Genomic DNA, 24,563 nt, shown 5'->3' on the forward strand with positions numbered 1-24,563 from the left:
CTCCCTTCCTCCTACTTCAAAGCCAGCAACGGTGGGTTGAGTCCTTCTCACTTCACATCTCTCTAACCCTTCTTCTGTCACAGCATCTCTCTCTACCCAGAGTTGGGAAAGGTACTCCTGTTTTAAGGACTCAGGTGATTAAATTGTGTTTACCTGAATAATCCAGGCTAATCTTTCCATCTCAAATCCTTACTTTAAATCCTGTGAAGTTCCTTTGTTATGTAAGGAAACACATTCATAGGTTTCGGGGATTAGAACAAGCATACCTTTGGGGTGGTCATTTTTTTTTTTTAGTATTTTGAATATATCATCCCACTCTCTTCTGGCCTGTAAAGTTTCTGTTGAGAAGTCTGCTGTTAGCCTGATGGGGAGTCCTTTATAGGTGGACTTGATGCTTCTTTCTTGCTGTTTTTAGGATTCTCTCCTTTCTTTGAGTTTTGCTGGTTTGACTATAAGGAGCCTTGGAGGGGACCTTTTTGGGTTTAATCTGTTTGGTGATCTTTGAACTTCCTGAATCTGAAGGTCCATCTCTCTCCCTATTCCTGGGAAGTTTTCTGCTATTTTTTCATTGAATATGTTCTCAATGCCTTTTCCTTTCTCCTCGCCTTCAGGAATACCCATGATTCAGATGTTTGTGCATGTAAGGTTGTCTACTATCTCTCTTAGATTTTCTTCATTTTTTAAAATTCTTTTTTTGTTGTTGTCTGCATGAGTTATTTCAAAAAAACTGTCTTCGCCATTAGAAATTCTTTCTTTTGTTTGCTCTAGCCTGCTGCTTAAGCTCTCAGTTTTTTTTAAATTTTTTTTATTTTGTTGAATGACTCCTCCAGTTTCACGAGTTTTCCTACATTCTTTTTTGAAGTATTCATCTCTTTGTAAATTTCCTCTTACGTATCCTGGATAACTTTGCTCAGTTCATTGTGTCCTCTAACTGCATCTTCTTGTATCTCGTTGAGTTTCCTTAAGATTTTTACTCGGAATTCCTTTGCAGTCATTTCAAGGGTTTCCTGTTCTATGGGGTCTAGTACTTGAGTTATTATATTCCTTTGGTGGACTCATATTTTCTTGTTTTGTCATATTTCTAGTATCTCTGCATTGATGTCTGGCCATCAGGCAGAGCACTTGTTTCTTCTATTATTCTCTTTCCCAAGACTTCACTGGTGACCCTCTTGTGTCAATTCATTCAAGTGTTTGGTGGCCCGCCTGCATAGTGGCAGTCACTGCAGCAGCTGCTGCTGTGGTAGCAGGCCACCCTTGCAGCTGCGGTTATGGTAATGATGGCTTTAGTAAGCTGCCCTCATGGCAGTAGTGGCTCCAGCAGTGGTGAGCTGCTTGCACAACAATGGTGTCTGCCTGGTAGTGCTGGTGGTAGTGGCAACTGCAGCAGTGGTGGTTTCAGCAGCCGCCTGTTTGGCTGCAGTGTCCACAGTGGTGGCCCGTGCAGCTATGATGTCTGCAGTGGAAATGGGGTTACCTTATAGCAGCAGAAGTGTCCTTGACAGCTACAACTGTCTCCTTTGTATGTGCGGTGTCTGCAGCAGCAGCGGGTTTACCTTATGGGGGCAGTTGCAGCTGCCTCCCTCATGTCTGCAGTGTCCACAGCGGTGGCAGGTTGCCTCGTGGAGGTGTCAGTGATGCCAGGGGCTGCAACTGCCTTCCTCGTGTCTGTGGTATCCTTGGTGGTGTCCTTGGCAGCAGCAGGGTTACCTTGTGGGGGGGAGCAGTGGCACTGGTGGCTGCAACTGCCTTCCTCATGTCTGTGGTGTCCTTGGTGGTGTCCTTGGCAACAGCAGGGCTACTTTGTGGTGGCAACAGTGGAGCCGACGGCTGTAGCCATTTCCCTCATGTCTGCAGTGTTATTGGTGGCCACAGTGTTACCTCATGGGGGTGGCAGTGGCACCGGCAGCTGTAACTGCCTCCCTTGCATCTGCAGTGTCCTTGGCAGCAGTGGAGTTAACTCACAGTGGCAGCAATGGCTGTGGTGATGCAGCCACCTCCCTCATGTGGCTGCTGCAATGCGCCATCTGCAGGACTGCTGCTCTGCAGAGAGCTGCTCTAAAGTGGGTGATGGTTCTGAGACCAGACAAAGCTCCAGCAACTGTGGCAGTGGTGGCGGGGAGACCGTTTTGATCTTCTGTGGGAGGAACACGCCCTGGGTACCTCTAGTCCACCATCTTCCTGGAAGTCTTGCATTCCTGGTTTAACTTTCTCAGGTTAAATAACTATTTGAATTGAGTACCCAGACATAGATAAATTCACACCACACACACACACACACACACGCACACACACACACACACACACACACACACCATTCTATAAGAAATATAATGCTATATTACAAGTTATTAAAAAAGGATTCTACTAGAGTAGAATAATGGTTACTAAAGCTCAAGAGAGAAGAGGGGTGGGGAGAGGGGAAATGGTGGATTAATGGGTACAAAGCTATACTATCTACCCTAAGTGAATCAATACACAGTATATGCATGTATTGAAATAGCACAGTGTACCCCACAAATATGTAAAATTATTTGTTAAAATTTAAAAAAGAAAAAAGGATTTACTTACAATGGAAGATAAAATGTACAATATTTATGGGTATATATATATATATATATATGTATTTAAGGATAAAAAGATCAATGTCACATTAAAGGGAAATATGAAACATTGACAGATGAAAAAATGAAATCAAATGGGAAATACATGCCATATTTGTATTGTAAGAGCTAAATATTCATAGAATAAATGCAACTAATTACACTAGCATAATATTTTTGGAACCTGGAAAAATGATTCTGAATTGTGAAGTAGAAGAATACACAGATTAAAGTATCAGAAGAATTAAGAAAAAAGAATGGGGAACAACTGGATCTATCAGAAATCAAAATACCTTATAAAATAAACATAAATAGAATGGTGTGATACTATACCATAATGGAGGAGTAATGTATATATGGATCTTAAAATATCAGGAGGGGGATCAATTAGCTTATAAATGGTGAGGTATTTTTAAAATGTAAACTTATATAATACAATATGCAAGTAATACAATGTGCAAAATACATTTCCAAATTATTTTTTAAATCATTAAAAAAGCTACCATATGCTTGGATGCTTATCAAATCACTTCATGAATGGCTTTCTAAACTTATTTGAAATATATTTTTAAAATACAGTGGAAACACATATTTGACTACTAAAGTATTTTTAAATTTGTATTTAAAAATTTTCAATTAAAAGATGAATACCAAGCTACAGTAAAATGCTTCGAACTTGTCAAAGGTTACAATGTTTATTGTATAACATATTAGTATAAATTTACTTTTATTACATCACAATTTTCAAAGGAGGAGGGAGCTAAACATGTAATTCAAAGAAGAAAAAATATAGTATTATAAGATCATGCAAATATATGAGAGTTTAATCTTAGCATAAGGCATTAAGAAACTGTGAATTTAAACAATGACCTGGTGCTATATTTTTGACTTACCAGAAAGTGATGATGTTTAATATAGATCAAGAAACTTTGGAAACATTGATACTGATATTATCAAACAATTGATGATGGAAATGCACATTTTTACCATCGTTTGGAAAATAAATTTTGTACTATCTATTGATAAAATGGTAATGGTTGGAGTTAATAATTCTGTTCATGGAAATCTATGATACGGAAATAATAAAAATGCAAAACTGTTCATCCCAGAGCTGTTTATAATAGTAAAATTTGGTACCAAACTAATGTCCTTCAACAAATTTTTCTTAAAGAAATTGTCATACATTTATTCTATAGAACTTTATGGAGACATTTAAGAGTCATTCTAAGTTCCAAAGACTATTTAAGAGCATAAAAAATATTTTATGATAATATGTTTAATCAAGGATCATTTCATATGTAGGCCAACCCTTTTAATATGTAAATAGGATAGTCTGGAAAGAAATACACCAGGAGACTGTGCCTGATTTTTTTCTTTTTACTGTATAAAAAATAGGATCATTTTAAACATTGCTTTACTAACAACACATAAATCAAAAAAGAATAAATGTATTATTAACATTAACTTTAACTTTCAAAATATTTATTTATCTCCAAAAGGTGTCAATCCATGTTCGTCCAGCTTTTACACCACCTTACCTTTTTCCAATTGGAGATGTTGCTATCACATACACAGCAACTGACCTATCCAGCAACCAAGCCAGCTGCACTTTCCATATCAAGGTTATTGGTAAGTCTTCTTCAAATCATTTGGGTAGGCTTGTGAAAAGAACCCAGTACCCCAAGGACTTTCTTTCTCCTTTATCTTTTTCCCCCCCTTGCTTTCTTTTTCTTTTTATTTCTATTGAAACGTAATTGATTATACATATTTGTGGAGTACAGAGTTGAATATCAATACCTGTATACAACGTGTGATAATCAGTCAGGATAATTAGTATATTCATCATTACAAAACATAATCGTATCTTTGTTTTGAGGGCATTTGATCTCCTTTCTTCTAGTCATTTGATAACATGCAGGAAGATAATGGTAATTATAGATGCCTCATTCAAGTACCCCAATAGAACTTATTTTTCCTGACTAGCTGTTTTGTGTCTGTTAACCCATTTCTTCCCTTTCCCCACATATAGTAGCCACAGTTTTGTTCTCTCCTCCTGAAAGTTCAACCTGTCATTACGATGGTTGTTTTTCTTTCTCTTCTCTCTTTCTTTCCTTCTTTTCCATCTTCTTTTTTAGTTCCCACTTATGAGTGAGAACATGCAGTATTTTTCTTTCTATGCCTGCCTTATTTCACTTAACATCGTTTTCTCCAAGTTTATCCCTGCTGCTGCAAATGGCAGAATTTCATTCTTTCTTATGGCTGAGTCGTATTCCACTGTGTATACATACCACATTTTCCTCATCCAGTCATCCATCAATGGGTGTATGGGTTGGTTCCATATCTTGGCTCTTGTATATAGAACTGCTATAAACATGGGAGTGCAGGTATCCCTCAACATGATGACCTCCATTTCTTTGGGTATATACCCAGTAGTGGGATTGCTGGATTATATGGTAGTTCTTTCTGTTCTATAAGAAACCTTCATGTTATTTTCCATATGACTGTACTAATTTACAGTACCGCCGACAGTGGATAAGGTTTTCCCTTTCTCCGAATCCTCACCAGCATTTGTTGTTATTCTCTGTCTTTTTGATTATGGCCAGTCTAACTGGGGTGAGATGATATCTCAATGTGATTTTGATTTGCATTTCACTGATGCTAAGAGATGTTGAGCATTTTTTATGTATCTGTTGGCCATTTGAATGTCTTCTTTTAAGAAATGTGTATTCAGCTCCTTTGCCCATTTTTAAATTAGATTATTTGTTTTTTTACTATTAAATTGTTTGAGTTCTTGTATATTCTGGATATTAATCCCTTGTTGGAGGCATAGTTTGCAGATAGTTTCTCCCATCCTGTAGGTTGTCTTTTCCCTCTATTGTTTTGTTGTTGTTGTTGTTGTTGTGCAGAAGCTTTTTAGTTTGATGTAATCCCATTTGCTTATTTTTTCCTTTTTTGCCTGTGGTTTGGGGGTCTTGTTCATAAAGTCTTTGCCCAGTCCTAAATCCTGAAGTGTTTCTCAAATTTTCTTCTAAGAGCTTTACAGCTTCAGCTCTTATATTTAAGTCTTTAATCCATTTTGAGTTGATTTTGGTATATGGCGAGAGGTAAGGGTCTAGTTTCATTCTTCTTCACATGAATATCCAGTTTTCTCAGTGCTGCTTATTGAAGAGGCTGTTCTTTCCCCAGTGTATGCTCTTGGTGCCTTTGTTGAAGACCAGTTGCCTGTGAGTACATAGATTGATTTCTGGGTTCTCTATTCTGTTCCATTGGTCCGTGTGTTTATTTTTATGACAGTACCATGCTGTTTTGGTTTCTATAACCTTGTAGTATGATTTGAAGTCAGATAGTGTAAACCCTCTGATTTTATTGTTTTTATTTATTTATCTATTTATTTATTTTTTGCTTAGGGTTGCTTTGACTTTTCAAAGTTTTTTGTTATTCCGCATGAATATTAGGATTGTTTTTCTATTTCTGTAAAGAATGTCATTGGTATTTTGATAGGGATTGGAGCACCCAGATATATAAAGCAAATATTATTAGACATATATAGAGAGATAGACCCCAATACAATAATAGTTGGGGACCTCAACCCTCCTCTGTCAACATTAGACAGGTTATCTAGGCAACAAACCATAAGAGAAATACAGGATTTAAACTAACTTTAAAACAATTGGACTTGACAGTCATCTACAGAACATTTCATCCAACAATTATAGAAAATACATTCTTCTCATCAGCACATGGAACATTCTCTAGGATAGATCACATATAGGTCACAAAACAAGTCTAAACAAATTTTTTAAAATTGAAATCATTTTCAGTATCATCTTCTTTATCTTCAGCAAGTTTCTTTCCTTTGATTCTTCCTACTGGCATTGAAACCTGCTCAAGCCACTCCCTCTTTGAAACCTATATATCTTTTAACTATCACTGCATCTCTTTGATTTCTTTCCACAGAAGGATTTTGAAAAGTTCTGTATGGTTGCCATCTCTTTCTTCTTAACTGCCATTTATTCTCAAAGACACTCAGGTTGGCTTCTGTCCCCTTCACTCATATAAACTACTGTCATAAAGGTCACCAATGATCCCTCATGTTACTTCCACTGTACACTTTTCAGTTCTTATTTTACATAATCTTTCCCCAAATTTTATATTATTAACCACTCTCCTCTTATCAAAACTGTCTCCTTCTTTAGCTTCTCCAACACCCATCTTTCCTGTCTCCCCCAATCCCATTTTTCTCACTTATCCTTGTTAATCTCTTTCCTAGGCTTCTCTTCCTCAGACCAACCTCAAATATTGAGGTTTCTCAAGGCTTCAGCCTTGGCCCTCTTCTCTTTATCTCTCTGTTTTCCCGGGTAGTTTTGTTAACTGATAACTCCCAGATTTCTATCTCCAGATTTTTGAATCTCTTTTCTGAAATCCAAACCAATATATAAAACTGCCTCTTAGACTTTCCCACATGGATGTCCCATGGGCATTTCATACTCACTTAAACCTAATATATTTCTTAGCTCAGAAAAGGACACAATCAACCACTGACCTACCAAGCAAAAATCTGGAAGGCATCCTTGACGTCTCCTCCTTAATTACCAATATCCAGTTACCAAGTTACCAAGTTCTACTAGTTCCACCTACTTGATAGCTCTGAAATTTGTCATAGTCTCTCCATCCTCACAACCCTACTGTAGATCAGTCCTTTTTGTCTGTTTGTTTTTTTGGCCTGGTTTACTGTATCATCTCCCAATTGGTCTTTGTGCCCACCACCAAGACATAATACATGGAGAGATAAGGGATCTGCAGTGGTCGGGATCATAGACTCTGAACCCAAACTGCTTGGGTTCATATCCAGCTTCACCACTTAAAGGAAATGTGACCAGTTGCCTCTCTGTGCCTCAGCTTCTTCATCCAAAAATACTATTAATAAATGTATTACCTCATAGGATTATTGTGTGGTTTTTAATGTACTGAAATATATAAACCACTTGAACTAGTGCCTGACACACATTAAGCTCTACGTAAAGGTAGATGATAACATCTGGCTATATTTGTCTCAGATCTACTTTTAATATGTTTATTTTAAAATTCAGTGCACTTCATTCATTTTATTTTAAAAATTTTGCATAACTTCTTGAAATACTAATGTATATCAAACTGGCTCCTTGCCTTATAAATTATATGTTTTGGTAAAAGTACTTAAATGACTCAAGTACAAATCAGTCTAACTCATTTCACATTGCTTCATTTTTTAAACTGCTTCCTCAGTGTTGTTTTAAACATTATCAGTCACATGAAAAATATTTTGCATTTGTTTTTATCTGATACTGGGATTTTAAACCAGGAGATGTGGTTCAAGAGTTTTTCAAGTTTTAATTTTTCTTAATGAAGAGTCATCATGGTGAAATGTAAAATGTGTATGCAAGTATGATATGAATTTCCAAATTATAAACAAGAAAGAGGGAAGGGAAAGAGAGAAAGAGCAGGAGAAGGAGACAAAGAGGGAGAGGGAGAAAGGGAGAAGAGAGACAGAGAGAAAATATTCCAAAACCTACATTTTTTTTGTATTCTTCAGGGTGTTCTTACTAGGTAAATGTGAGCAAGCAGAAACGCTTCTGCTTGGCATTCCAGAGTGCTGCCTCACTTGCTTTGAAGTGTGTTTTCCCTCTCTTTTGGAGACGAGGCATCTGCTGGTATCTCCAATTCTTTTGACAGTAATTGCAAAGTCACACTGAGTCACACTGCTCTCCCGTACCTGTGATTCCACTTTAGAATGTTTGGCTAAAATCAGATAAGCTTAAAAAATCTTGGAACAGCCATTCATAATTTCTATTGGGAAAATGGCAAATACTGCCAGTTTTCTAAATTTAGCTATGAATTGACTTGATTCAGCATTCTCAAAGTGCACTGACATATTTTGAGCACTTCTTCATTCTTTTCTTTACTCAACAATTTTGTATGTGTGTACCTGTTGTGGGAAAGGTGCTGTGCTATGTAGTAGAGACCTAACCATGAGCATAAGAGACTCCATCATGGGTCTACTGTCTACAGTCTAGTCAAGTAGTAAACCTAAGATACTGCACTAATGACATGACAAGCATGAGGGAAAAATAAAAACTGAACATTTATTCATAAGACTTAGCTTAAAATAAAAATCTATATATTCTCACAGGTATGGCTCATTTAATTTGAGTACATGTTTTTATATATCATGGATAGAAATATCCTGGTTTGATGCTTAATGACCTCAGCCAAATTTCCTAAGGTTGCCTCGTCTAAGATTCCTCACCTATAGAATTAGAAAATCAGTATTTGTCCTATCTCCCTCAAACCTCAAAGGCATGTGAGAAGAACATTTCAAATGTGTAAAATCTATAATTGTATTAAGATTACTCCCTATACACCCTCTTTGTAGTCCTTTACTGACATCCTAAAAATTTCACCAGATTTAATCAGGGCTTTGAAACCTGGCTTGGACTCTCCACCTCAAATGTACCCTTCAACCTGAATTCCAATGCTCAGCAACACAGGCTCACAAGACGTTTATTTCTCCTGTGGCTTTCATCTCCTCTCCATTTCCCAACTCCCAGTTCCACACCTTGTTCTTTGTCTTCACCTAAAGTTTTATCATCCTTAGAAATTGTGAACTCCACTGTCCCACCTTTGGACATAACCTCCTGACCTTCTAGCAATATCACACCCTCACTCTCATTTTGCTTATTCTATAATATGACTCGGATCTCTGCCCCATGGTCCTTCCATTTAGCCATCTATTACCCTGTCTTGACCCTTCAGATAGGAGGAGGATCATGGAAGTGACCAGGTTGGTCATTTAATTCCTTCAGCTTATCTAGGAATGTTCTCTTCACTTCCAGGTAGGTGAACTACTGTGGGCAGAACCCACAAATTCGATGCCCACCACATCCAGAATTGTCTTTCACACAGCTGTGCTTACGGTGATTTTAGGAACTTGGTATTTATTCTTCAACACATACAGGGCAGTATAGCATAATGCAATTCTCCTTTGATGTGGGATCAGGGATCAGACATACCTCATCACCAGAGGAGCCACAGGGCCAGCCTTTTTTCTTACAAGGTCATGGTTCTCTCTCAGCACAAGCAGACTTCAATTCTCTCTTAACAAACCTCCTCATCGTTTTTGAATATCAGCTGTGACTTCTTTGCCTGATTTCATGTTCTTTAGATGTAGAACCACCTGTCATAGACTGGTGCAGATCTCCACCTCCAATCCAGGTCTCAGAGAAGGAGCATACTGCAAGCTGGGATGAACCTCAGTTCTCAGACAACTCTGGTGAGAATGCAAGGATTTTGTTGTCAACATGGTAACACTAAATTACATTTTATTTTTAAAACCTTTTTAAAAGGATAAAAGAAATAAAAAGCAAGTAAAAGCTGCCTAAGTGAATGAATAATTATGCAAGATAATACGTCTTATTCTAGGATAATTAAATATAATTTAACAGGATTAATCTTACCTATCCATGGGGTTTCCCTTCATTCAGTATTTAATGCACATGTATTTAATCTGTGCTAGGTGTTGTACCTGATGGTGTTCTAATGAGTTTGTTGAGTTTTCCAACTTACCTTGTTCTGGAAGCATAAACTAAGCATTCTATTGGTATCACTAGTGCATTTCTACATATTAATAGGCAGTTCTCAAACACTTGCCAAATAAATTATAAAAGGTCATAGGAAAGTAGAAAAAAACCGAGCAAATACAACTGAAGTTTACTTTAAAAGTTTCACTAAAACTCAGGAAACACTAAAAATGCAAATTAAATATATTTCTTAATTAAACACCCAGGGTTCCAATAGACTGAACTATTCATAGAAAATCATTTGTTTAGCAAGAATACTTTAATTTAATGGGGTTTTTTGAGTCCACTATGTATGTTATCGTGTAAGAATTAAATCTTTTACTTTCTACTAAGGAGCAAATCAACATAAATAAAATGCCCACCTTATTTGCATAAATAGAAAATGAAATGTCAATCAAATAAGAGGCTAATAAAGTGACTGCAGACCAATAACCCAAAACTCAGATGTCTTCTTTGCTTTCTAGGGGCTGTGTTGGTCATCACCAGAAGTCATACACAAGGAGACCTCTTCCCTCAGGGGGAGACCATAGTGCGGTACACAGCCACTGACCCTTCAGGCAATAACAGAACATGTGACATCCACATTGTCATCAAAGGTATTCTCTTCATAAACCCCAGAAATCTAGTTGACGTTTGATACATGTTATTCCGATAGTACTTGCCATATAATGTTATCCAGTTTTCATTTTTATTAAAGGAATGCCCAAAATAATAACCCCAAATCAGAGATACTTTTAGCTTTTTATGAAATACACACAACTTCTAATTACACATAGGTACAGCTCTTCAGCATACACCCATCTAGGAACTAAAAAGTAAGACGCTGCCCCTCACACTAAGGACTTATGTTGAAAGTTTTTCTAGGAATAGTGGTAGATGAGAGTCTTTTTCAAAATTCAGCTTAAACTCCTGGAATTTATACTTCCCATGCCATTGTATATGACTAATACCACTTTTTACACAGGTTCTCCTTGTGAAGTTCCATTCACACCTGTAAATGGGGATTTTATATGTGTTCAAGACAGTACTGGGGTTAACTGCACATTAAGTTGCTTGGAGGGCTATGATTTCACAGAAGGGTCTACTGAGAAGTACTATTGTGCTTATGAAGATGGTATCTGGAAGCCACCATATTCCACTGAATGGCCAGACTGTGCTGGTAAGTTTTAATTTTATCCCAGACCCCTTTAATGTGTGTGAATGTGTATCTGTGGATATGTACATTTTTAAGTGTTTAAGAGAAAAATTGCCTTACAATAAGAAGTAAGAGAAAATAGCACCACGAATTTGAAATGTTTGTGAATAAGAGAATTGCTCTTTCCTGGTTTTAAAATATTAGCCACCAGAGTCTTGTTATAGATTGGATGGCCATAGGACAAGTTTCAGTTAAAGGCATGACCATCTTGACCTTCTTGTTATTTACCAAGAATATCTGAAGACACTTGCCGCCATGTGGTTCTTGACCTGAATTTAAAGTCTGCAGATCCAAAATATATAAAGGAATAAAATAGATGTCACATTCTCTTTAGATTTGATTTAGATTTAGAGCTATTCTATAATCTTAAATATATATTGTTACAAAATAACTTAATATCTTTGTCTATGTAAATTACTATTTAACTGGAGTGAATCTTTAATCCTGTACCATTGATGGAGTTTAAGTGCCAGTGTCTCGGAAGAAGAGGAAATCCTACTTTCTTGAGCTATTTTTTTTCCAAATTAGAGAAATGAATAAAAGCAATATCACAGATTCAGGTGATAGCATACTATTAGGAGTCATTGTCCCTAAATATTCTGGATATCTTCCTGAGTCTAACCATTCAGGCTTCTGATGCAAGGAGAAATTTGTCTCTGTGGAAATTACACTTTCAAGGAATATTATTGCATATAATCTTTAGAAATTTTTCAATGCCTATTTGCTGAAGGTATAAGTATATGATATGAAGTTATATAAATATAAAATGTAATCACTTTGACCCAGCCAGGATTTTTCAAAAATTTCCAGGAATATAATAAAACAATTTTTATAGCTCTTTAAATACTCACTTTTTCATATGATTGGATGGTAAAGAATAATATATCAAAAGCAAACTCATCATTGGGTAACTGAGTACTGAGTACTACTTGGCTCATGGTTTATTACGATCAATTAATGCCTAGAAACTTTCCTAATTGTCATCTCCTGTTTTTGTAACAATCCCACAAATCGTGTTAGACTTAAAATATTGTTTCAATTGTTCCATGGAAAATTAAATCTTTGTTTTGAAAAGACTAACCAACTGAAGTTGTTTTGTTCAACATTTTCCAGTAAAACGTTTTGCAAATCATGGGTTCAAATCCTTCGAGATGCTCTACAAAGCCACTCGTTGCGATGACGCAGATCTGTTGAAGAAGTTTTCCGAAGCGTTTGAGACTACCCTGGGGAAAATGGTACATCACTAGTATTTCTTTATTTTTTTTGTCATTTTTTAAAGGATGCTGTTAAAGTTTTCATAACTTCTTTGGGCCATTTGCAACTGAAATGCCTTGTCCTGATTATTTCCCTGTTCTTTGTGATTCAAACCTGTACCTAATTAGAATTATTCATAGATCTTGGACTTCTGGAATGAATTGTAAGTAAATCTGAATCAAAACATTTTGAATTTTTTAAAACACATTGAGTCAGAAAGTCAGAGAAGCTTAGGGTTTGTATGGTTTGTGAATGCCTGCTCTATTATTTAGTGTGGCAAAAATGCCAAATATTGTAGACTATTTCTTTCATGATAGGGAGGTAATTGAACATTTAAAGAATTTTCTTTTTCATGCATTTTTGTTGAGAATTCTTCCAGTGATTATGAGAAAGCAGAGCAATATATTTAACTGTATAGAGCATCTTGGAGGTAGGAAGCATGCCATATAAATATTTATATTCCTAACAAAGTGGGTGGCACTTTATTATTTGCTAACATTTTACAGTGCTGCTTGCTATATGCCAAGCACTGTTCTAAATATGTTAAATGTATTAACTGATATCTATTCAGTAAGCACTTGTTGAAAATAGTTTTATTTAAATCTATTTAATAAAACCAAATTCCAAAACAAAGAAAAAATATGGTTATTATTGCTAGCAAATCAAGAAAACATTGCACTTATTAGGCCACTGTTACTATAGATCTATACTTAAAAAGGCAACAATACACTCATACTAATTACACCCCACCCCAAAGTGATGAAGTTTTCTCAACAGAACCCACATTGAAAATTGTGTGAAAGTGACTTGTTTGTATGTGTTATACTCAGTGTCTATTACAAGCTAAATTGTAGCAGGTTAAAGATGGTATAATGGATCTAGATGAGCTGTTAAATGTTTATTCATTCATTTCATAAACATTTAATAAGTATCTATGTCCTATCCTAGATACTAGGGATTTGGATGTGAATAAAACAGTCAAAACTCCATGTGCTCATGGAACTTACATCCTAATGATCAAACAATAAACAAATTAAAAGGAAAATATGCAGCATGTCAGATGGCATAATGCTATGGGATAAAATAAAGCAGAACATAGGAAAGACTCACTAATAATGTTCCTGTTTGAGAAAAAATCTGAAGGGATAAGGCAGTGAGCCATGAACACACCTAGGGGAAGAGTGTTTCAGGCAGAGGGGACAGCAAGGACAAAGTCCCTGAGGTGGGAGTGTGCTTGGAGTTTGAGCCACTATAAAGAGGTCAGAGAAGCAAGACAAGACAGGATGATGGGATGAGTGACAGGAGATGGTCAAAGAGGTCACGTGGGATACAGGATGTGAGAAGGACAGTCCTCCACCTCCAGGCCTACCCAGAATTCCAGGATTCTAGAATTTCTTTTCTTTTCTTTTTTATTGGCAGCTGGCTGGAATGAGTGGAATTTCTGATATTTCCAGAATATTTTCTGGAAAATATTCCAGAAAACTGGAAAGTCAGGTTGCATTTATAGCAAAGGTAAAGGAAGCGTAAAGAGAGGAGACAGAAAACCATAGGAGATTTGCTGATTACTGACTATGAGCTTTGGGGGCCACAGAGGAAAGTTTGGGATACTGGGAGAGGAGCGGGAGATAGAGTCAGAGAAAGGGATCTAAAGAACCATATGGGGTGACAGTTCCGAGATATCCCCAGAGTCCTGGACTCCTGGTGATGAGTGACATAAACAGAGAAAATAAGGCATGGGACTAACCCTGGTCATCCACAGGCAGTTAAAGGCTGTCAGGCAGGAGGGAGAGGAGGGACAGGAACGTTTTGAGGAACATGCAGAGCTCTGGGGCCCTCCCTTCCCTCCTATTGATGGATATGTAAAGGCCAGGGGAGCAAGGGCTGATCCAAAGTACAAAGACATGAGAATTAATTCTATCCTCTTCATTTTTTATTTTCAGGTCCCATCATTTTGTAATGATGCTGATGACATTGACTGCAGACTGGAGGACTTGACCAAGAAATATTGCCTAGAATACAATTATGACTATGAAAATGGCTTTGCAATTGGTAATTAAATTATGTAGCATCGGTAGTTCGCAACACTAATCTGCAAAATAAGAAAATAATTTCAGGAAAGTGAGGCAAACTAGAAAAATTAGCTTTGATTCACTTATTCATTGAGTATTCTAGGATGGCTGTATAATTTGATAGTGTGCTTTGTGACCGTTATGGATATACTAAATTTTGGTACCAAATAAATTATCTTAAAATACTAGCCAAAATTCTACAGGATGATAAAGACTAAGAAAACTAAGTCACATTATGATGGTAAAATGTAAATGTTGATTCATATTAGAAGAGGTAGTGAGAGTGTAAAGTGCTAACAGCAATATTTACATGGCATTCAATTTAAATTGCAATTAAGCCATTAATGTAAAATAGTTATACATATAGAGTATTTATATTCCTCACCAAAAATATGTTAAGACTCAATTTTTTGAAGTCTAATACTCGTATACCTTCAGGTGGAATTTTGATATCTTTTCTCTGTAGACGCTGAACATTTTTGTTAAGGTTATTAAAATATGGTATGTGATTTTTTTGCTGGTGTGTCTAGCCATTTAGCATACTGCTTTAATATTTCTAGGAGATTTCAATTGTCTTGGCAAAATTATCATCCTTTCCAGTAATTATACTTCTTTTTATTTCATTCTTGTAAACCTGTTCAGAACTTCCAGAGTAACATTTAAAAAAATAATAGTGAGAACAGAATAGTTTTGTAGATAAGCACATGGACTCTATGACGAACCACTTAAGTCCATATCCTGGCTTTACTACCTACTAGCTGTGTGGTCTTAAACAAGTTATCAAACCACTCTGTGCCTCAGTTTCCTCACCTGTAAAATGGGTCTATAAAAGTATTCATCTTACAAGGCCATTTTAAGCACTAAATGAATAAGTACAGGTAAAGTATTTAGAAGGTTATTATAGACAGTAAGTATTAATTCGCATTACAGCAGACATCCTCTTTGTTTCTGACACTAATCATATTGGTAATATTTTTAGTGAATTAGCATAAAGAGTGATGTTGACTGCTGTTTTAGATTTTTTAATTTTTTTAAAAAATTATTTGTCCACATATGTTTATTGCAAAAATGTGAAAAATGCTTAAAACAAAAAATGAAATCAAGATATATGCACAACCCCAGAAATAACCCTATTGATACATGTATAAATATATAACTATATGTGTATATATAACTATATAACTATAGTTTTATATGTATTTTAATATATAGTTTTATATATGTATATAAATATATACATATAGTACTGTATATACATATAACTATATATATATGTGTGTGTATGCCCATATTATTTTGTAAACATAAATTCTTAGGTAACATTATATTGAGGACATTCTTACTCATTAAATATTATACTTCAATACAATTTTAATGGCCACATATTATTCCATCAATGTATCATAACTTATGTAAATAGTTTCCTATTGGTAGACTTTGGGTTATTTTCAATTTAAAAATATTATGTACAGCTCTTCAGTGAACATTTTAGATATTAAGTTTTTAGATAGGAAAAAATAAGGTGGCCTTGGTGGTAGAGTTGAGAGTAGCATGTGCAGAATAACCAAACCTCTCCTATTACATGTGATCCAGGTTTTCCCTCCCAGATTGTTGGGGTGGGATGCAGGGACACAAGGATACACATAGAGCAAGGCAGTTGTCATCACAAGGCTTTGAGATGAGCAATACTGTCATCTAATAAAGATCCAAATAGTGGTTTTCTAGATTAAGGCATGGGCAGGTAGTACACATGACCCTGTGATCCTAAGAGACAAGCATTCCTCCTCAAATGTCTTCCCAGGAGAGAGTCAGAAGATCAGTGTGACTTTTTTTTTTTTTTTTTTAAGCTGGCCAGTTTAGGGCAACAGGACATTTATAATACCTTGGCAAGTCATAATGTATGAAAAACAAAGGACCAATAAATATATCAGTGTTGGTCTGACCTCATAATAATCAAATTAAAACTAAAGTGAGATGCAAATTTTGACCTGTTGGGGTAATAAATATGAATAAAAATCTTAACACCCTAAGTTGGCAAGACTATAGGGGGAAAAATCATATTCATACATTGTGTGTAGAGAAGAAATTGGAGGGAATTTGACAATATGTATTTAAAAAACTAAAAACGCTCACACTCAGACCCAGAAATTCCACTTCTAAGAATATTTCTCAAGATTAAAATCATGCTACTGTGCAAAGATGTACCACATTTCATAAATTCTGAGATGCAAGTTTTTCATTTTGACCTGAAATTGAGATGTGTCTTCTCATCAATGGTATCTTAAATTTGGTGAAATCCTGTATGTACAAGGATGTCCTAAGAATTTGAAATAACCTGTAAGTCTGAAAATAGGATCTGGTAGGTTTTTTATGGTGTGCCATACAAGAGAATATTATGCAGCCATTTGACACAAAAATGCCATAACGTTGTTGAGAAAATTTGAAGAAGATTACCAAATACTGTATATATAGTATAATCTTGTTTTGTTAAGAGTGTGTTATGTTTGTTCTTATTCTAGATTATATGTGTGTGCATATACATATATATGCATAAATGTATATGTATATATGTGTATGTTTATATATTCATAAACAAAGGCTTACCTAAATGTTAATGGTGATTATTTTTATGTGGTAGAATTATAGATAATTTTTAATATTTTTCTCTTCACTCATTTTTTTTCTATAATGGCTACATAGTACTTGTGGGAAAAAAATGTTTAAGTGAAAAGACGATAATATTGATCCCAGTGAATTTTAATAGCCAAAAGATAAGTAAAGCCAAAAACTCAGAAAACAATTTACTTAAGGGGACAGGCCTGTATAAATATAATTTATTGTTTAAAACACGTAACTAAGAAACAGCATGGCCAGAACAATATTAATATTGTTTACTGAGGTTTTACAATCAAATAGTGAGCCCGATGGCTTATGTCCTTGTATATTGTTTCATTTATTCCGCAGACAAACCTGTGAGGTAAGACTCATCCCAATTTAAAAATGAAGAAGCTGAGATTCAGAAAGGTGAAAGTAACTTGACTAGGATTATAAAACCAGTCAGCACACAATGTGAACCACGTAGTTAATCGTAATGGTATGAAGGGCATTGAGAGAATCCACATATCCATGTTGCCTCCAGTGTAGTTACATTATATAATCATTGAACTTACATGCTGCCTTTGAAAACCACCCCCACCTTTAAAAGATGATGCAGATATCTTGAGTAATCTTCCCAAAAAGAAATCTGATTATGTACATTAAGTTTACAAAGCCAACTTTTTTTTAATGGAGCAAGCCCTGAAAGGTAATAGAAATTGATTAAAATTCCACACCAACCCCCATTTACCTTTAAAGCTAACATAATTGTTATGGCCAACGTCCGACGGGTAAAAGAAATTTGCCCACGAGAACCGGGTGATAGGAAAAGGAGAAAAGTTTATTTCTGGCAGCCAGGGCTACGCAGGCCAATCGAAGTTTGCAGCCCCGAGTTGAAACCTCTCGCAGCTTTTATTTTTAGCTAGGCGGGAATTTTTCGCACCTGACACAATCTAGCCAATGCAAGCAAGCCAGCGATACATAAGCTAATTTTGTGGGTAGCCCTGTAGCCCCTCCCCACCCTGGATTCCCCATAGGGACTTTTCAGGCTAAAATGGCAGAGCCGCCTAAAATGGCGTTGGCCATGCTACTCTGTTTATTCCCCCATTTATTTTAGCAAGCGACTTGTACAGAAGCAGAATGCATATGTTAAGGTCAGTAGGGGTTGGGGCATCCCTTAACATAATTAACTACTAACTCAGAGACAAAATGATATAAATGCCTAGGTAGCTATATAAAGAATTTCTTCTTTTATTATAATTCATTGATAATCTAAATTAAATATAAAGTGCCCAAAAGTTACAACATAAAATTGTAGACCAAACACTGTATGTGGTACATTAGGGGCAATTTAAAAAATGGTCAGGGGCAATCTTACTTGTGGCTTAACATTAGAACCTAAATGCTGATGAAGATGCAAATGTATGATCATCTGTTTCTCTGTCCCAACTGTACAGGACCAGGTGGTTGGGGCGCAGCTAATCGGCTGGATTACTCTTACGATGACTTTTTGGACTCTGTACAAGAAACACCCACAAGCATCGGCAAAACCAGATCTTCAAAGACTAAAAGAAGTGCCCCATTATCTGACCACAAAATTAAGTTAATTTTTAACATCACAGGTAAGGATAAACTGTCTATTTGAAAAGGTAATATTATGTGAAGTTCTTGGTTGGACACCTATTCTCAAATCTCGCATTTGTTATCATTATTAGTAAATGACCCTGAGCTAAGAATTAGGTAGAACACAATTGACTAACTCTTATCATTTTTCACTATTAATATCACAGATATATTTTATGGTTCTCACAGCAACAAGCACTTTGCTTTGTTCTCATCATGGCATAATGAACTAAGGTGTGTTTTTTAAATGCCAGAATTTACAGGAATTTAATATGCTATAATGAAGAACTCCCCCAAAAGGTGATGTAGATCCAACGTATGAGAGAAGGATTAAAGCAAAGTATAGTGTTCTTAATATAGTCCGTGTCCTTAGTAGTACTAACTTTTCAGTGAGTAGTGGTTAAATTTATTTTGAATTAATTTTTCCTAAAAGATTTTTAATATGCTATTTTTTTGGTAAAACTACAAATGGCTTCCTGAAACACTATGAGTGTGTTATGTTTTATTTTGTTTTGGTTTTTTCTCAGCTAGTGTGCCATTACCTGATGAAAGAAATGATACCCTTGAATTTGAAAATCAGCAACGACTCATTAAGACATTGGAAACTATCACAAATCAACTGAAAAGGACCCTCAATGAAGAGCCCATGTATTCCTTTCAGCTGGCATCTGAGGTGCTTGTAGCAGACAGCAATTCATTAGAAACAGAAAAGGCTTTTCTTTTCTGCAGACCAGGCTCAGTGCTGAGAGGGCGGATGTGTGGTAAGACTTTTCCCTGTGATCAAAAAAATTTAATGTATATTGGGTCAAATGAAATGGGTAGAGCCATTTTACAACTTGCCTTTGTGCATTCGTTCCAGGTATTCATCCAAAATTCCTGGAACTGGGTAATTTGTAAAGAAACAATATTTATTGCTTACAGTTTCAGAGGCTGGAAAATCCAAATCCAGGGAACACATCTGGTAGGGCTTTATTTTGCTGGTGACTCTATTCAGTGGCTCACGGTGTCACACGGCAGATGGCAGAGCAAGAGAGAGACTAGCCTCCTCATGTGCTCTCCTTTTAAAGCCCTCAGAACCACACCCATGACCACCATTAAACCATCAACATATTAATCCATTTACATGGTCCTCACAATCTAACCACTTCTGTATGCTGGATGAGTACCTCTCATATTTAATCCTGTTTAGCATCTCTATTAGGTACCCTAATTATTAAGCACATTTTACAGATGAGAATACTGAAGCTGGAGATGCTAAGAACTTACCCAGTCTTACCCATTAAGATGGTAAGTAGTGAAGCAAAGATTCCCACCCAAGCAGACACCAGTCTCAACTTTTTTTTTATTGAGATAAAATTAACATAACGTAAAATTAACCATTTTAAGGTGTGCAATTCACTGGCATTAAGTGCATTCACAATGTTGTGCAATCATCACATCAATCTAGTTCTAGAACATTTTCATCATCCTTAAAGGACACCCTCTGCCTATTAAGCAGTCATTCCCCATTCTCCTTCCCCCAAGCCCCTTAACTTTTAACTCCTATTCTAGATTGCCATGATCTGGATCAATTCCAGCCTGTTTCCCAAAGAAGTTATTGTTTATAGATAACAGAATCTTCTCTAACCAAACTCGGTACACCTAGTTGAACCGAGTGATGTGAGTCTTGTGTTAATCTCTCTGTAGATGTGGACTTTTGTGCCCTGTCTGGAAAAACTTCTTCAATAGTTCTTATTGCTAGTCTAAGAGCTCCATTGGGTTTTTCACAGTGTGATAAATTCAGCCCACCAAAGGGACCTTGAAATTGTTGTCATTCTGAGCCTGCTCTTGTTTCCTCCCGACCCGTGAATAAATATCAATAGTCGCCTTCACCTGTGTTCTCATTTCTCAGTGTGTTCTTCAGCCTACCTGTGTCAACATCACCTAAAATGCTTGTAAAATGCATCTCGACTCAGGCTCCATCCCAGAACTAATGAACCTGACACTTTGGGGGCAGGGTTTTTGAATCTGCACTTTAAATAAGTATACCGGTAATCATTACACACTTTAACATCTCAGAATCACCTAGGTAACTACTTTCAAGTGTCTTCTCTAAAAGAATACTAACTTTGATATCATTAGGCTTTCCAGTGAGTTTAATATTCCACTATGGTCTCAGAATCACTCCAAATCTACCTAATAGGAGACCAAACCTCCAAGGAATAAAGGTTCTAAAATAAGCCTGTTTCCTCAGGACCCTTGAATTCCCGGGACTTGCCTTCAGCAGCAGTAATTCCTGCAGGCAGAGACAAGACTCTGCTAAACTCACCTGTTTTAGTCTCACCACTTGTGCCCGCTTTTGTCTCTAGCAATGATAATGTAGTGGACAAGCAGTTTCATAAAGAGAAGCATCCAGAAGAATAACTTAGAAAATGTTTTTGATATATTAGTTCCCCTATAGATGTAGGGGATATGTTCCAAGACCCCTAGTGGATGCCTGAAACCCAGGATAGTACCAAACCCCATATATACTATGGTTTTTTCCAATAGATACATATAAGTTTAATTTATAAGGCATAGTAGGACATTAACAACAATAACTAATAATAAAATAGAACAATATAACAATATATTGTCAATTATAACAATATAACAATATATTGTCAATTACAACAATATATTGTAATAAAAGTTATGTGAATGTGGTCTCTGTCTCTCTGTCTCTCAAAACCCATCTATTTTCTGACCGTGGTTGAGAACGGATAACTGAAACTGCAGAAAGGAAAACCTCGGATAAGGGGGGACAACTGTATCTCAAAACATCAAATAAGCCTAAATATTTTGTCTTTCTCTTCTGGCAACTTTTTCTTTGTTAACTGTGTACTTCCCATAATGATCTGGTATATCGTAGCTTTAACCCACACTTAAAGCCCCCATCTTACAAGCCCTAAACTCGATCAATAAGAATTTGCATTTTTTCAAAAAAGAAAGAGTCTACTCCTGTAAGATTACATTTCTGGAAGGTTTACCTGTGAGTACGCTTCTGGCAGTAAAATTTAACCCATACACAGTAGTATCTGGAACCATGCTTTATTACTTTCATGTATTAGGGGAAAAGGTCCCGAGTATGTTCCGTGGCTGTGGTTTATTTGGTGTTTCCTGTTTTTCTCTACAGTCAATTGCCCTTTGGGAACCTATTATTCTCTGGAGCATTCTGTCTGTGAAAGCTGCCAGATGGGATCCTATCAAGATGAAGAAGGGCAACTGGAGTGCAAACTTTGTCCCCCTGGGACTTACACCGAATATCTCCATTCTAGAAGCATCTCTGAATGTAAAGGTAGAGGCTTGTTGGACATTTTGACTGGAAGCAGCCTGGATTTCATTTCCAGTTGTAGGGGAAGAAAGATTTCTTTTCTTCAGCCATGGCTAGGTTTATGGCTGAGGCCTTTATAGCAAAAGACAGATAAACAAAAGAAAAGCATACAAATTTCTTTAAGTTTTACATGACCCAGGAGCCTTTAGAAGTGAAGGCCCAAAGAAACAGGAAAACCTGGGTATTTTATGTGGAGTCTGATAAAGAAGTGGCTACTTGGGGAGAAGTGTGTTTGGACAAAGGGCTATGATCTCATAGTAATAAACTGGGAAGAACTTAGTAAGGCCCGTTTGTTCAGATTCTTCTCTGTGTCTGTCTTCAGAGAGAAGGATGTTCCCTTCATCCGGGCAGAGAGTAGGCACCTCTCACATGAGAGTCTTTTGACCTGCTTCAGGGGAAGCTCAGAAATTCTTTCTAGATTTTATGACCTGCTTCTGGGAAAAGCACAGAAGGACAGAGATTTTCCTGCTTCTGTGGTTGTTTCAAATTCCTTCAGCTTAAAATACTCAGTATGCCAAGGTGCCATATTTTGAGCCATCATGTTCTGAACCCTGTCATAGTTCTGAAATCTAAATAGCAAGGAGAGTGAAAGAACAGCACGGGTAAAAGCAATTTTATTTATTTATCTGTTCTTTTAGTTATAAAATATTGCCTGAATGTTCCCCTTCTTTAAAGAAGTCCATTTCTCTTTTCTTTTGGAAATATTCCATTGCTCTAAGTCAGACTCCAAAAACATTCATCAAGTAGCTTAGATTTTGTCCTTGAATCTCAGATTAATTGGTGGAAAGGACTTTCGTGACACTTAGCAAGCGTTGGCCTGCTTTTTGTTAGAACAGTATTTGATATAATGAGATCAATTCTCCATTTACTTGGAAATGAATAACTACAGGTGTCTGTGTACATATTCTTGCTGCTAAAATATTCAGTATCTTCAAAATACTTTTGCTATTATTCTCAATGAGTATTCTTAATGGAAACACTTTCTTTCATAATTAAGGTTACAGTAAGACACACCTAAAATAAGGAATTACAAAATTGTGCCTCTTTGCCTTTGTTGCAAATGCAGGTGTGGATGCTTAATGACAAATATAAATTCTAGGGCAGTGCTAGGTGATTGGAAATGCACTAAAAATGTGAGCAATGTTGAAAATGAGAGTCATTTAGAGGATAAGGGCTAAAAGAAAGTACAGTGCCCTGGCAGTTGGGCCATCGGGCCCGAGGACTGCTCTACTACTAATCATCACTATGAATTTTAGAAAGTTATGTAATCTCTCTGGGCCTGATGCTATGACTTTTATTTTCTACTCTTGATCAGCCCTCAAATGAAATGGTGTCTGTAGGTAGGGAGAGGTAGCAGGACCAGTTCTTGTTTAAAGCAATAAATGTACCAGCGTAGTTATGAGGCTCTAGCCCAATTTGGGGCTTTGTTTCTGTCACTCAAAAGAACAGCGTACCAGTTGACAACTTCTACATGAGCAACTTCCCCTGTGTGCAACTTGTTCTTATGATAGTGACTTCCTGTGATGTATATTTCGAAGTTCTTTCAACAACTATTTATTGAACACATTCTATGTGTCAAACACTGTAATAGGTAATAAAGGAAGTAAGTCTAAAACTTATTAGTATACAGAAGCATGGGGTGTCTACAATGTGTATTCTTGGCTACAGGAGGAGGAGTTCTTTATGTCCCTCATTCTGTCCTAAATTAAAATGCAGAAAACCCAATGCTGCACAGTGTTGATTTTGTGCAGCTTAACATCGCTATTAACCATATTACATTTTTCTTTCTAGCTCAGTGTAAACAAGGCACCTACTCAGTCAATGGGCTTGAGACTTGTGAATCATGTCCACTGGGCACTTATCAGTCAGAATTTGGCTCCCGAAGCTGCTTCTTCTGTCCAGAAAACACTACAACTGTGAAAAGAGGAGCTGTGGACATTTCTGCTTGTGGAGGTTATCAAAGCCTTAGATACTGATATTTCTTTAAACCTACTATGTTCTATGCATGAAGAGGTGGAATATTTTCAGCAAAATCATATGTCTGCTATATGCAAAGAATGTAAATAACTGTCTCTTCATGGAGAGTTCCTTTTCATTTAGCCTGTCAATACTTACGTACAAACAACTGCAGTATAAACATAAGCCAGTGCTATTAGGAACACAAAAGAAGTACAAGACTTGGTCCCAGGCCTCAAGCAGTAATGAACATGTGACTTTGTGGTACGGTAGAAATACATCTAAACTAACAACTTGGTTTCC

At 36.4% G+C, this 24,563-nt stretch overlaps 1 protein-coding gene across 1 annotated transcript in view; it reads left to right on the forward strand.

The window, feature by feature from the left end:
• The window catches only part of SVEP1 (sushi, von Willebrand factor type A, EGF and pentraxin domain containing 1), a 193,643-nt gene that overhangs the window by 80,409 nt on the left and 88,671 nt on the right, over positions 1-24,563 (forward strand). The window contains exons 9-18 of the mRNA XM_063081889.1: positions 4,100-4,229; positions 9,802-9,909; positions 10,681-10,812; positions 11,181-11,375; positions 12,525-12,646; positions 14,606-14,714; positions 18,787-18,951; positions 19,480-19,713; positions 22,107-22,268; positions 24,096-24,257. Of these exons, the coding sequence (XP_062937959.1) occupies positions 4,100-4,229; positions 9,802-9,909; positions 10,681-10,812; positions 11,181-11,375; positions 12,525-12,646; positions 14,606-14,714; positions 18,787-18,951; positions 19,480-19,713; positions 22,107-22,268; positions 24,096-24,257 (1,519 nt within the window). The remainder of the gene's footprint in view (positions 1-4,099; positions 4,230-9,801; positions 9,910-10,680; positions 10,813-11,180; positions 11,376-12,524; positions 12,647-14,605; positions 14,715-18,786; positions 18,952-19,479; positions 19,714-22,106; positions 22,269-24,095; positions 24,258-24,563) is intronic.

The sequence above is a fragment of the Cynocephalus volans genome, chromosome 17, assembly GCF_027409185.1.
Source record: "Cynocephalus volans isolate mCynVol1 chromosome 17, mCynVol1.pri, whole genome shotgun sequence".
Taxonomy (NCBI): Eukaryota; Metazoa; Chordata; class Mammalia; order Dermoptera; family Cynocephalidae; genus Cynocephalus; species Cynocephalus volans.